The 12,801-nt window shown below is 37.1% G+C and overlaps 1 protein-coding gene and 1 long non-coding RNA gene across 2 annotated transcripts; both read right to left on the bottom strand.

Moving 5' to 3' along the window:
- Window positions 1-3,314: 3,314 nt before the first annotated feature.
- On the bottom strand, window positions 3,315-7,000 carry LOC131728380 (uncharacterized). The gene is made up of 4 exons (XR_009322658.1): window positions 6,467-7,000; window positions 5,809-5,879; window positions 5,302-5,372; window positions 3,315-5,018 (listed from the first exon to the last, which is right to left on the bottom strand). It is a non-coding gene; the product is annotated as an uncharacterized LOC131728380 (long non-coding RNA).
- Window positions 7,001-8,183: 1,183 nt separating this feature from the next.
- LOC117402167 (lysozyme C-like) lies at window positions 8,184-12,587 on the bottom strand. The gene is made up of 4 exons (XM_059019388.1): window positions 12,442-12,587; window positions 11,506-11,664; window positions 9,350-9,428; window positions 8,184-8,756 (listed from the first exon to the last, which is right to left on the bottom strand). Exons 1-4 carry the CDS (start codon window positions 12,569-12,571, stop codon window positions 8,690-8,692), a joined length of 435 nt encoding a protein of 144 aa, XP_058875371.1. The 5' UTR covers window positions 12,572-12,587; the 3' UTR covers window positions 8,184-8,689.
- Between the last annotated feature and the right edge of the window lie 214 nt (window positions 12,588-12,801).

Below are 12,801 nucleotides of genomic sequence, written 5' to 3'. Positions count from 1 at the left end.
GATTTTGGATCAACTTAAGAATACTGGAGGTAAAGGGAGGAAGATATCATGCCTCAAAAAATGGAGAGGTATATGAAGATACAAAGAAAGCACATTTATTAGGAAAAATATTTGAAAAGATACAAATTCTGTTTTAGAATTTTTGGCACAAACAGGAGTTCCATAAAATCCATTCTAGTGAAACAGCAAACCAAGATGAAGAAAATACTCATTATAATATAATATTTTCATATAAAGAATTAACAGAGGTTATTAAAACAAGGGAAAAAATACAAGTCCAGGAGCTTGTTTCTACACAGCAAATCCGCCAGTGATAAATCAACTCGCAGAGAGTTAAAAATAACACTGAGGCAGTGAAGATATGGTCCCAATCTGCACAGCGGTATTTTACACCATGGTAGTGTTGTTCAAACACGAATTGGTGTTAGAAATTAATACTGGCCAACATTGATCAGTGTTGTTAAAATTGTACACTGGTCAATAGTGTCGTAGTGGTTAGGGCTCTGGACTCTTGACCGGAGGGTCGTGGGTTCAATCCCCAGTGGGAGACACTGCTGCTGTACCCTTGAGCAAGGTACTTTACCTAGATTGCTCCAGTAAAAACCCAACTGTATAAATGGGTAATTGTATGTAAAAAATAATGTGATATCTTGTAACAATTGTAAGTCGCCCTGGATAAGGGCGTCTGCTAAGAAATAAATAATAATAATAGTGTTAAAAAATAACATGAACTGTTACTAATCAACTCCTCTAGTGTTACTCTAAAGCAGTGGTGGGCAACCATGGTCCTGGAGGGCCGCTGTTCCTCCTGGCTTCTGTTCCAACTGTACCCTAAATTACTTAATTGGATCAATTAAGTGCTTATTAGAAGCTTAATTGGTCACCCTAACCACCCTTATCCAGTGCTTAATTTGTAAATCGGGAGGTCCTGGAACACATAGTGAGGGCGAGAGGGGGGGTGTTCCGGGGGGCTCTGAGGTACCGGAACACAATGTAGCCAGACAATGTAACTATAACCTGTGTTAAGGTGTCATCTTTAGCCTTGGCTACAATGCTTGCTGCCGCTAAATAGGCCTTGGTTCGGGCATGTTCAAAAACCTTTTTTTTCTGAGGGCTCTTTCTTGTTGTTTTACGTCAGAGGCAGAGGACATTCCACCCACTCTTTTGCTAGTTTCATCCCTCCAGTCTTTTCCGGACCCAAGCTCCCTACCTTTTTGCATGTTGTACAGCCTAGCTTTGAATTTTGCATGACAAGCCAGGGGTTATACGTTTGCTTTTTCTTGAACTGAGCCTCCGTCCAAACTGCACCTGCTCCGGGCACTTAGTCAGTGGATGCACTGTCCTCCCTGGTGATGTGCAGTTCGCGAACGAATCGTTCTTTTTGAATGACTCACTAAGGTGAACGATGGGAATCGGATCAGAGTCCCCATGATTTAATCGGTTCTTTTGATTCACCCTATGAACAAGCTGCGTGGCGCACAGGAGTCGAGTTACCAGCCTATCAAAAGTCATGAAGTGATTCCTTACCTCTCGAGTCTGGCTGATTTGTTCGTTGTAACAAGGAAACCGGGTTGTCTCAGCTGTTTGAGTGTTATGAAACTGAAGACCGTCTGTGCCATGTTGGATCCAAATCCCCGCTTACTTAGTGCAGGATAAGAACTCTGTGTGAGCCAAAATGGCATCAGTTACATCCTCCAGACCATAGCTATGTATCAATGATCCAGACGGTGTGTACTTTCTAGAGAGCTGCTTCACGCTGTCAGAAACTCAGATTACAAGTTTTTGCACCAGAATTATTATTTTTCTTAGTTCTTCTTAGTTTACTATGTACGTAACCTTGTGTAAGTCTGCCACATAGGCTACTAGTTGTAGCCTATGTGTGTTATTTTTTATACACATACAAAATCAATCATATCTATAGTTAACTTTTTTGCACAAATTATGATTAATACTTCTAAGACATCTTGAGTAACGTCAGCCAAATTACTAAATAATAATAATAATAATAATAATAATAATAATAATAATAATAATAATAATAATAATTGAGATATACACCTCATTTCCAAAATAAATAAATACACACATCTACTGGTATTGTAACGTTATTGTACCCAAGGCTTAATTATATAATTTGTGATTACATATTTGACCTTGAGGAATGAACGTATTTTATACATGACGATTTACAACTACGGTTAAATATTTTATAATTTAATAATGACAGCGATTCACCTTAGTCCACAAGGTGACACGTAGTATCAGCTACGATACAACGACCTTTTAGGAGGATATTGCACATTCTAATGGATGACGTTCTTAAACGTCTATTATTTTACACCCAAATTTGAATATACATTTTCTAAATGTTATTTTACTGTGTTAAACACTAAAAAATACTAAATATATACACGTTTAAACTTTGTGTACATGTTGCGGTTATGGGTGTGCTTCAGCGTGTGATTGATCACATGACTAATAATCCCTAAAGGTTTACTGGATAGAAGAGGAATTGGGCAAACAGCCCATAAATAAATACCACTCGTTCGAGCCTCTCTTTTTTGTTGTTGTAAAAAACAATGGGTGACTCCAAATGTATAGAAAAAAAAAAACACATAAGAAATGCAATTGACTATTTTTTTAAAAAGATTAAATTAAATTAGGGTAGATTGATACTGATGGCTAAACAATGCTAATGGTTCAAACTGTTATGTTATTATTATTCTTAGTTATTTCTTAGCTGACGGCCTTATCCAGGGCGACTTACAATTGTTACAAGATATCACATTATATTTTTACATACAATTCCCCATTTATACAGTTGGGTTTTTACTGGAGCAATCTAGGTAAAGTACCTTGCTCAAGGGTACAGCAGCAGTGTCCCCCCACCTGGGATTGAACCCACGACCCTCCAGTCAAGAGTCCAGAGCCCTAACCACTACTCCACACTGCTGTTATCTCCAGTATTCTAAATATATATTATTATTTTTTTGTCAAACTAGATTTAATTTAATGTTTATGAACCCAGTCAACCAAATATAGATTCTCCCTCGCTCTTGTGATGTGCAGTTCGTGAACGACTCGTTCTTTCAGGTTCAAATAAACCTACGTAAACAATCTTAATGCGGTCTACATTGATTGGTTTTGTGTAATTGAATCAGTGAATCAAATGAACGAAATGGATCTATTCACCAAACTGAACTGAATCAAATGAATCGAGTCACTAAAACAAATAAGAGAGCAGGTCTGGAATCGGTGTGGCAGGATAGGATGCGCTTTTACGGGGGGCAGGAGAAATAACGAGGAGGCAGAAGCAACTTTAACTCTGATCGCTTTTATTATATTTTTTACAATGCAAACAGTGGGAAAAATAATAAATCATGTCGCGAGAGGTACCGGATCCGGGCAAATTAGGTGCCGGAACGAAAAAAAATCAAATTTGAGAGGTGCCGGATCCTGTTCCGGCAGGATCCGGCTCAAATTAAGCAACACATTTATCTCAGGAAACAGCACTGTAAACAATTTATGATGTTCTGTAATCAGACGCTTCCAAGAAACTGTAATACCTTCTGTTAAGATCGGAGAGAACACAATATTTACAATCTGTGTCAACAGCTGTAGACAGTAAACACCAAGACTGAATAGCATCTATGCCTAAATCATTACAGCTGTCATCTAATTTAGCTCCTGATGGACGGTTTTTTCTTTCCAAGTACCCAGAATTGTAACTCTGAATTCTGTCATGCAGTTTTTGAGGAGAAACAATGTTTTCCAGTAGATACTTGAATACCAGTTTTAGCTCGTATTGTGCGACCCCTTCAGGAATATTACACATTATATCTGTTGCAAAATTTTCGCTTGTATGGAAATACTGCAAGAGTTTAACAAGCAAGTTTGTTTAACACCAAATGCAGATGTCAATGTTGGATTTTCCAACACCTGTTTACAGTGGTCTAGCATTTGTTAAGTCATTAATGACTGTCTCCAATATAGAATTAAGCCTGTATGTTTTAACATCCTGTGTGTGAAAAAGCACAACCAAATGAATACTCATTAGAACTGAATTCAATGAGGCAAATTTCTCAAAATAAAATATATGCAGCCCAATCTGTGTATCTCTCGTTTAGATCCTAGTGGGTTTGCATTTTCAAAAGAATCATAATAAAGTTGAATTTGTAATGCATATTTTTCCCAGGAAAAAAAAAAGAGCATGCCTCCTCCAGTAAGATCCATCATTCAAATCATAATAAACACCTTCTCTACGTTTGTAACTTGACTGAAACTCTTTAGAAATATCTGCATTTCTTTTTAAAACAGATTGTATTGTTTTGAGAATTGGAAGGTAGACATATTTGTCTGTAACTAGAATCTGGTCATAGTTTCCAGTGGTTTTGTTGCGTCGTACGTCAAACCTTACTTCAAGTATTTTTTCCCACTTTTGAGTGAAACAATTAGTCCATTTAGTTTCAGAATTTAAAAAAGTGAAAGGGTTTTCAATTTGGTCAAAGCAAGCTTGAATTTTAGTTTGTATTTCATCAATACCTGTGGTCTGTAGCTGCACCTGATGCTTGCATCACCAGAAGCACACATATCCACAGTCTTGCGATTAGAAACAGAACATTCAATTGTCAAGATTGTAGTGGGCTCTTTTTCAAAGTCACTTACTGAACAATGAACGTCATTAAAGTTTTTATTCAAACTATTTACAAACGTTTCTTCATGTGTGCTTTTCAAATGTTAACAGTTGAATAGTCTAGCTCTTAGTTCTCTCACTCAAGGGTTTCCTTTAAGGTTGCCTACATCAATGTTGTAGACTGCAGTCTGAATGAATGTGTGCAGGCTTGACAGAGAAGTGTACAATCAAATGATCCCAGGGAGCTTTCAGCCTCACACGTTGCCCGTTTGCTCACAATAATGAAATAATGGTGGATACAGTTTTTCTTTGCACCAACAGACAGCAGGTAAGGTCGGGAACTTCTGTCAATGTTTTGAAAGTGCTCTTCCAAACTAGTTCCTGCCTACAAAATAAATAAAAACATTTTTATCATACACATAATTAACTTACAGTCCACATATTATCACTGAGGCTGCAAGCTCAGTGTTTTCATCTTATGTGTTGCACATTCTGTTCATCTGCCAGGATAAATGTAAAATAACAGTCTGGTATTGGCTCCATCAAATAAGATTTTACTAATCAAAAGCAGGCAGCCTTATTTATAGTACAGCACTACTAAACAATGCATAAAATGAGCAAAAATGATCAGCCTTGCCAAAGCTCTGTAGTGTTATAAGACTTTGTACCTTTTTAAAATTCACAGGATGTTCAGCAGCTTGGACAGGACAAATTCCTGCAGCCTTTTTTCTTCCTTTGGCTGTTGAAGGAAGGAGATGCAACAAAAGCAGAACAGATGACATGTCACTGTCCCATCCTAAAGGTACACATTCATGACTTATCACCCCACGCCCCTGCAACCTCCTTATGGGGCACATTTAAGTGCAATTCATACATTCTCCGGCATACATAAAGAATATGCATATACACAAGCTATCCTGATGCCATGCTGCCCACGCTCTGAGAGTGCTGTGCTGGGTTTCTGTTTAGTGTACCGATGTTAGAATGAGTAAACACTGACAAATGCAGATTTCTGGATTATTATAAAATTCCTGGAAGGACCACCCAGTAAGAACCTAAACACACGTAGCCATGACAGAATAAAACGAGTCAGAAGAATATCACAAGCACATTGCACAACCACCTTTAACAGGACAGGTGCTCTGCAGATTTACATGCACATTAATGGTTCTCACCTGGAATTTGAGAAACTCCATCTGTATTCTCAACACTGGTCTCCAAACATCATCACAAAGTCCAGTTCAATCTGCATTTTAAATAAGATGTTTTTTTTTTCTCTTCTGTATACTATTAGCAAAATGTGGAATTCAAAGTCAAAGCCAAATGTCAGAACACCCTAGGCAGAGTGTTATATTTGCCACAATTAGTCATCTGATTCACACAATAGAGGAGACTGTATTGTTTTCTTACCATGAATGAAATATTCATATATGCTCATTTAATTTGATGATATTTTACTCTTGTCCCTTCAGTCATATTTTATGCAAATCCAATTAGCCATATCTAAAACCAGGTGTTGAAACGTGAATGCAATTATTATTATTTTTCTGATCCATAAATGTGTTTATTGCTGATGTTAAGGTTTAATAAAGTCCCTCCACCATTTTGCACCAGTCTAGATTTCTAGTAGTTAATCTAAATACTATTAGTAGCTCTCTGCATCATTCCTACCCACTGGTGGTCAAACATATTCACACATGTATTGTTTAACCCACTAACTATACCTGTTATCGAAGTCTGCTGGGCTCACCTTTACTCATTATTTTCTAAACAGCCTAATTAAAGGCTGATTGGATTATATACAAAATGTAATTAAGCTATGTGCATACATACCAGGCCTTGTGTGTCAAGAAGCCGTGAGAAAACGGTGAGGAAATCGGCAGGCATTTCAGGATTGTTAATTATTTTCTGGCGATAATTAAAAATGGCTCTTTCATTTTTTGCCTTATGGTTTCTGCATCAGATGAATGTTTCATCAAAGAAACGGCCTCTACATTGATCTCCACTTAGTTATTCTTTAGCATGACAAATAGAATCAGGGGAGCTCAATGCACGTCGTTTGTGAACTCAATCAAGATATGAGGAGGGAAAAAAAAGAATCAACTTCCTTTGGTGATTAGTGTTTGATTAAGAAAGTGAATCGGCTCAAAATATGTTTAAAGGTGCATCACGTGATCAAAAATAAAACCCGAACTCTAGAAGCCCTAGATATTATATATGTTTTTATATTATTATCCTAGATGTGTCTCTTTTTTTGACTGGGCGCTGCAGATAGTGACCTAAAAAGGCCTAATTTCAGGAATTCAAGTCTCCCGTTTTGACCAGGAGACTCCCGTTTACTGTTAACAATAATGACCCTGTATCCCTATCAAGGATGTAAATTACACATTACAGTTATCAGTGAATAGGTCACCAGGACCACTTTCAGAGTGTGCAGAATATATCAAAATAAATGCCTATGCAAAGATAAACTTATTGCAACAAATGTCCATGTAACGTTTAATCAAATTTGGGCCAATGGTTCTATAGCCTTCATTAGCCCAGCTAATCAGAGGCCAACACTCATACAAAAGTAGATTGCAATGACACAGATCTGGATACCTCCAAGCACTAATGAATGCCCGTACCAAATTCACAGACTAAAAAACAAAACGAAAAAAACTCCTCCTCCTAGTCCCCAGCACTGTCACGTGACTGCCGGAGGTCTTGTGAGGAGGAGTGTTGCGTTTAATGTGCAGCTGATTACCAGACCTAGCAAACAAAGGGTCTGCATTTTTAAATTAAAGGCAGACTCATTTGCGTTGCGTCATGATGAAAATAGCTAGGAATATTTTACTGTAAAATGTAATTAACAAACCAAGAATCACAATAACTATAAGAAATCAATTCAAGAATAAACCCGAGGTTTCATTACTCCATTCCTGGCTCTTCCCTGGCAGGTATTGTTTGAAAAAGTGCTTAAGTAAAATCTTTGAAGGTGTCCCGAGTTTTTATTTACATCCTATCAAACAGTGAAGCCGTACCGTATCCTGCTCTTCCCCAGACAACGACAACTACAGCAAATTATCAAAAATTATCAAAAAACAGCGTTGCTCGAAATCACTTGCTGCAGCGCCACCTGCTGTTCAGAAGGAAAATCTGGAAAAAATGTTCAATTCAACATTCGTAAATATCTCCTCTTGTTTTTAATAAATTCAATGTCTATTAAAAATGATTGTGTTCTTAATATATATATATATATATATATATATATATATATATATATATATATATATATATATATATATATTTTTAAAGTTCTAAGGGACTAGTTTTTCTTAGCCCAGTCATAGGCAGAAGGATATTTCATAAAAATTACTTTTTTGTTATTTGAAAAATGTTTACAACGCACCTCGAGGCGTAGTGATATTACAGTATATCACACATCCTGTCCTGCCTTATTGCTTACTTGTCACATCCCTTACACCGCAATATTTGTATGTAGCAAAGCTAAATATTTAACAGAACTGACAACAATACATATTTGCTTAATTCTATTTTATTTGCCAAAATCAATACAGAATGTATTAGAAGGAAAAATAAAGAAATAATGAAAACTTAACAGCTGAATGGAGATAAAAAAACAATCTTGGGGTGCATGCAGTTTAGAGAACCAGTTTGAAGACTCTAGTTCTATTTCCCAGAGTTCAAGAAGCAGGTAAAAATTGGATATTTTCAAGAAATAATATTGATTATATGAGATTGCTGGCATGCTGTTTATTAACATTCAACACTTTTTAATTTTGCTGCACGCCATGCTGGAACAAGGGTCTTAACCCAGGAGTTATTTGAAATATGTTTTTTCAGAGTCTGTTTTAATTGACTAAATACATGTTGGATTTATGAGATGGTTGTAGACATAACAACATACTCCTGTAAAACCAACAACCAAGAACAAAATAGACATTAATAATGGTGGATTCTTTATCTTCTGCCTTTTTCTTCAGCATGTCAAGATGTCAAAATATTTTTGATCAGTCTGATTATCTAAAAGTGATGAGGTTTTCTGCTTCTGCTTTAGACACCACAACCAACGACCCATGAATCCATGTTTCTGCCTTTGCAATGGTTTCTCCAGGCAACCCTGTAAATATACACGAACAAAAATGGTTACAAGAACCGGCAATCTCTTCATCAGTGTGCTTGCTCGCTGGCTTAGTGAATCGTATTTTATGTCCTAGAAACTGATGTTCATTAAAGTGATTGCAGCTAAATGAATAAACGTCCATAAATCGTACCATTTTGAAAAGACGCACCATGTTTTTCATATTTAATAATGCTGTTTGGTACATGCCTTATCCTCAGGAAATCGGTTACACTTGCCCTTGCTGTCTTTGGGATCAACAGGGGAAGCAGGCGGTTGGTTTATCATGGGAAAGAAGTTGTTGAGGGGTGGGGACAATGTCACCCTGCAGGTGAAATGACCAAGGAAGTGGATACTATCTAGTGTGCACACAGCTGTCATTAACTTGGTGTAATATTATAAATCATGTGGTTTTAAACAAAATAACATGTGTTTCTTTCAAAACTGCACATTTTAGACATATATATATATATATATATATATATATATATATATATATATATATATATATATATATATATATATAGCTTTATATATATATATATAGCTTTGTTGTTTCAAGCTTTTGTAGTACAGAAATATTAGAGACTCACCAAGCACCAATTCCATTTGGATCTCGTACAACCCTCTTAGCACATTCAATGTCATCAGAAATGTCACTTGTCAGAAGTTCTAAAAAAAAAAAAAAATAAGAGGAACAAAGCACAGCATAAGCACCATTTCACAACTGAAGAAAGTTTTCTGCTAAGGTGACAGCCTTTAAAATGTCTCAGCCTCACAACACAAGTAGGTTTCTCATTTAGATGTTGGCTACAAGTTTGTGTGACTTACTCTCTGAAAGTGTGAGCATGTTTTCAACTCATTACTGCAGTAGAAGACTAAAGGAATTTAGATAGCCCTCTGAATTTGACCATAAGACCATAGTGCCGAGTTTACACCGGCCTTAAAATTCCCCTTGTATGTATCATGACACTTTTTGCTGGTTAAGGTTGTGTTAGCACCGGCAAAATGCGCTCTGACGCTCATTAGCCATGCATTTTAAAGCGTGTCAAGCCTTAATTATATGCATATGCAAATTGCAGGTGGGGCTCATTTGTAAACAAAGTCTGTGATATTAAAATGAGATTCATGAAGCAGGAAAAACAGCCGTGTCGGCCCTAAAAGGGTCCAGAAATTGAGAGCGATCTCAAATAAAAAGGCAGCTGATATAGGAAAGAGCATTATGCCACCAGTCATAGCATAGCATAGGAGAATGCAGGCTCCTAACCTTCCTGAGCAACCCAGGAACAGAGGGAGGGTACAGAGGATAAGGGAGAGAATTTTTAGGGTGAGAGTTACCCTTTTTGATCTCCCTGGATGAGATTATACAGTCAGCACTCAGATGTTACAGATGTTACCCAGATAGACGTCAGTAGCATTTTACCCTCCCTGTATTAAGAATAAAAATCAATTCCCATTATCAAAGTTTAATTAAAGCCAGAAATGTAATTTGAAATCTTCATCTATTCTGTTCTCCATACACAACACATTATTCCTGAATCTGCTCTCTTATTTATCTTGTTAATTGTTTTTAAGTGTCCTGGTTCTATCTAATTGATTATCTTTGTCTCATTAAGCCATTTGGCAATTTCTTTATTACAGGCACCTGAGTGTTTAAGAGAGTCAGTTTTTGTGTAGAGAAGAGTGCGGTTGCTGTGTGGGTTTGTTAGAAAAAAGTATTTTCTAATCTGCTGCTCTAAAAAAGAAAAAAAAAAAACTCAGGAAAGAAATCTATATAAAAAATCGGAATCCATTCTACAATTAACTTCTTTAGCGGAGTTTGAAATTCACCTTTGTGTTTGAATAGAGATTTATTTAAGTCTTTGTATCCAGGCTGTGGATTACTGGCCATTGTCTCACCAAGCCATTCCTGCTTTACCCTGGGATTTAAAAGGATCATTTCTCCGAGCTCCCTTTCCATTGGGAAATCGTTTGTTGGAAGGATTTTTCCAGACCCAGGTGGTTTTGCTGCAGTACTGCTTCCTGAATGCTAGGTGAGATCAAGCTAATTTACTCATTTTTCTTGCGCTGGATTAATTTTTTTTCAACTATTTATGTATGTATGTATAATATGTCTCCCTTTTTGTGGATCGGTATTACGTTTGCAATTTTCCAGTCTGTCGGTACAACCCCTGTGCCAAGAGACTGTTGCATGATCTTGGTTAGCGGTTTGTAAATAACTTCTTTAATTTCTTTGAGTACTATTGGGAGGATCTCATCGGGTCCAGGGGATTTGTTTATTTTAAGAGCTCCTAGTCCCTTTAACACTTCTGCCTCTGTTATGCTAAAGTTATTTAAAACTGGATAGGAACAGGTCGACATGTGGGGCAACCTGTGAAAAGTAATCGTTTAATATATTTGCTATTTTTTTTTTCTTCATCTATGATTTTGCCATTTGTGTCTCTTAGACATTTAACCTCCTCTTTGAATGTTCTCTTGCTGTTATAATATTGGATAAACATTTTGGAATTGGTTTTAGCCCCCTTAGCAATATTGATTTCTATCTCTCTCTTGGCCTTTCTGACTTCCTTTTTGACTTGTGTTTGCAGTTCCAAGTACTCTTTCTGTGTACTTTGTTTTTTCCTGCTTCCTGGATCAAGGGGAGATTTCATTACATGTGGCACCCCCGTTGTCAAGTCTTCTAATCTGCTCTGCTGTTTTTGAGTTTGCTGCACCCAATCCAAACACGGCCAGTACTCGTGTCACTTACTGCTGCATGAGATGTGGCAGGCGTTGGAGGAAGAAGTTACACCATTGGAGCACCACCAGCGACTGTTGATCTGGAAAATGCCATAATCGGTGCTGCCGTCAGTGTTGCGATTCACAGCGGCTGTGTTGTAGCCACTTTCATAGTATGCCAAACACACCCCTGAAAAGCAAAATACAGTGTAGCAATAGAATGGTTTCAACATACAAGATTTTTAAAGCGAGTATATATGTAGTTTGAAATGAGCCAACTAAAGGGGAACAAAATATTTATCAATGTAAAAAGATAACGAACAGTACAACTGCCAGTTTGCTTTTACTTAACCATACTACATCATGGGTGTATGCATTGTTGTAATGCAAGAACAGTTAACTAAATTTTATACAGATGTGTTTAACCTTCAGGTACTGTGTGATTATTACACGAATATTACATAGCGGAGTTCAGGGTAACGAACAAATCATTGTACAAATAAAATCCATAAAAAGAATATTACTGAATGCTTGTTGATGTTTCAATTGGTCACTGCATTTATATAGTAAAATACTATAGATGTTTCATTTTGTTATTGCTTAGAAAAAAAAAAAAAGCTGTAAGAAGTGAGTGAGCTAAAAACATCTGGAACTTACAACCCAACTGTGAATAAACATCGGAAACAAGAAAGAGTTATTCCAAGAAACACAGCCGTTCTGCACACGCACACACCACACAACAGCTTCATTTGCATCCTATACTGTTTCTGTTTGTAAAAGTGAAGAAAATCCATTCGCCAGGAGGTAGGCTACTGCTAAGACCATCTGAACCCATCTCAACCTGGTGTCTAAAGAGAATTAAACCCGGGTCGTGGCCACTGCATCACCGAATCCCACTCTGCAGTTATTATTTACAGAGGTGAATTGAAGGTATTGGCTTAAGAAGATTCTTGAAACCCATACTCACAGTTTCCAAGACTGTGTCCGCGATATCCATCCAGCCCAGCGTTTTTTAGCATTTTGACCAGCTCACAGCGAGTAAATACTCGAGCTGAGGCTGTTGCAAGGCAAACTGCAAACAGGAGTAGGATCTTCATTGTCGTAGAGTTGTGAACAGGATCTGCACAGAGAAGGCTGCCCACTACTGACTTATAAAGGCAGGCTGACAAAAGCCATGCCCCATGACAGCCTTTAACGTTGAGTTTAAAGTATTTGGTAAATATTTATTTTTCTTTTTGTGATAAGGTAAGAAATAACTTATCAGACCAGTCTTGGAAACTTAAGAACATGTGTAAATTTATGAACAAGAGAGCCATTCATACCATCT

Source organism: Acipenser ruthenus, unplaced genomic scaffold (assembly GCF_902713425.1).
Source record: "Acipenser ruthenus unplaced genomic scaffold, fAciRut3.2 maternal haplotype, whole genome shotgun sequence".
NCBI classification, from domain to species: domain Eukaryota; kingdom Metazoa; phylum Chordata; class Actinopteri; order Acipenseriformes; family Acipenseridae; genus Acipenser; species Acipenser ruthenus.
Note: the sequence above shows the minus strand (reverse complement) of the source record. Positions and strands in the feature narration are given on the sequence as shown.

Bases quoted from the DNA above. Each gene is read 5' to 3' on its own strand.
- LOC117402167 (XM_059019388.1), bottom strand. From the start codon at position 12,571: ATGAAGATCCTACTCCTGTTTGCAGTTTGCCTTGCAACAGCCTCAGCT. The intron at 9,429-11,505 runs GTAAGTGACACG...TTTTTTTTTTAG, and splicing joins CTGCCACATCTCATGCAGCA to AACTTCTGACAAGTGACATT. The intron at 8,757-9,349 runs GTGAGTCTCTAA...GTATATTTACAG, and splicing joins CCAAATGGAATTGGTGCTTG to GGTTGCCTGGAGAAACCATT.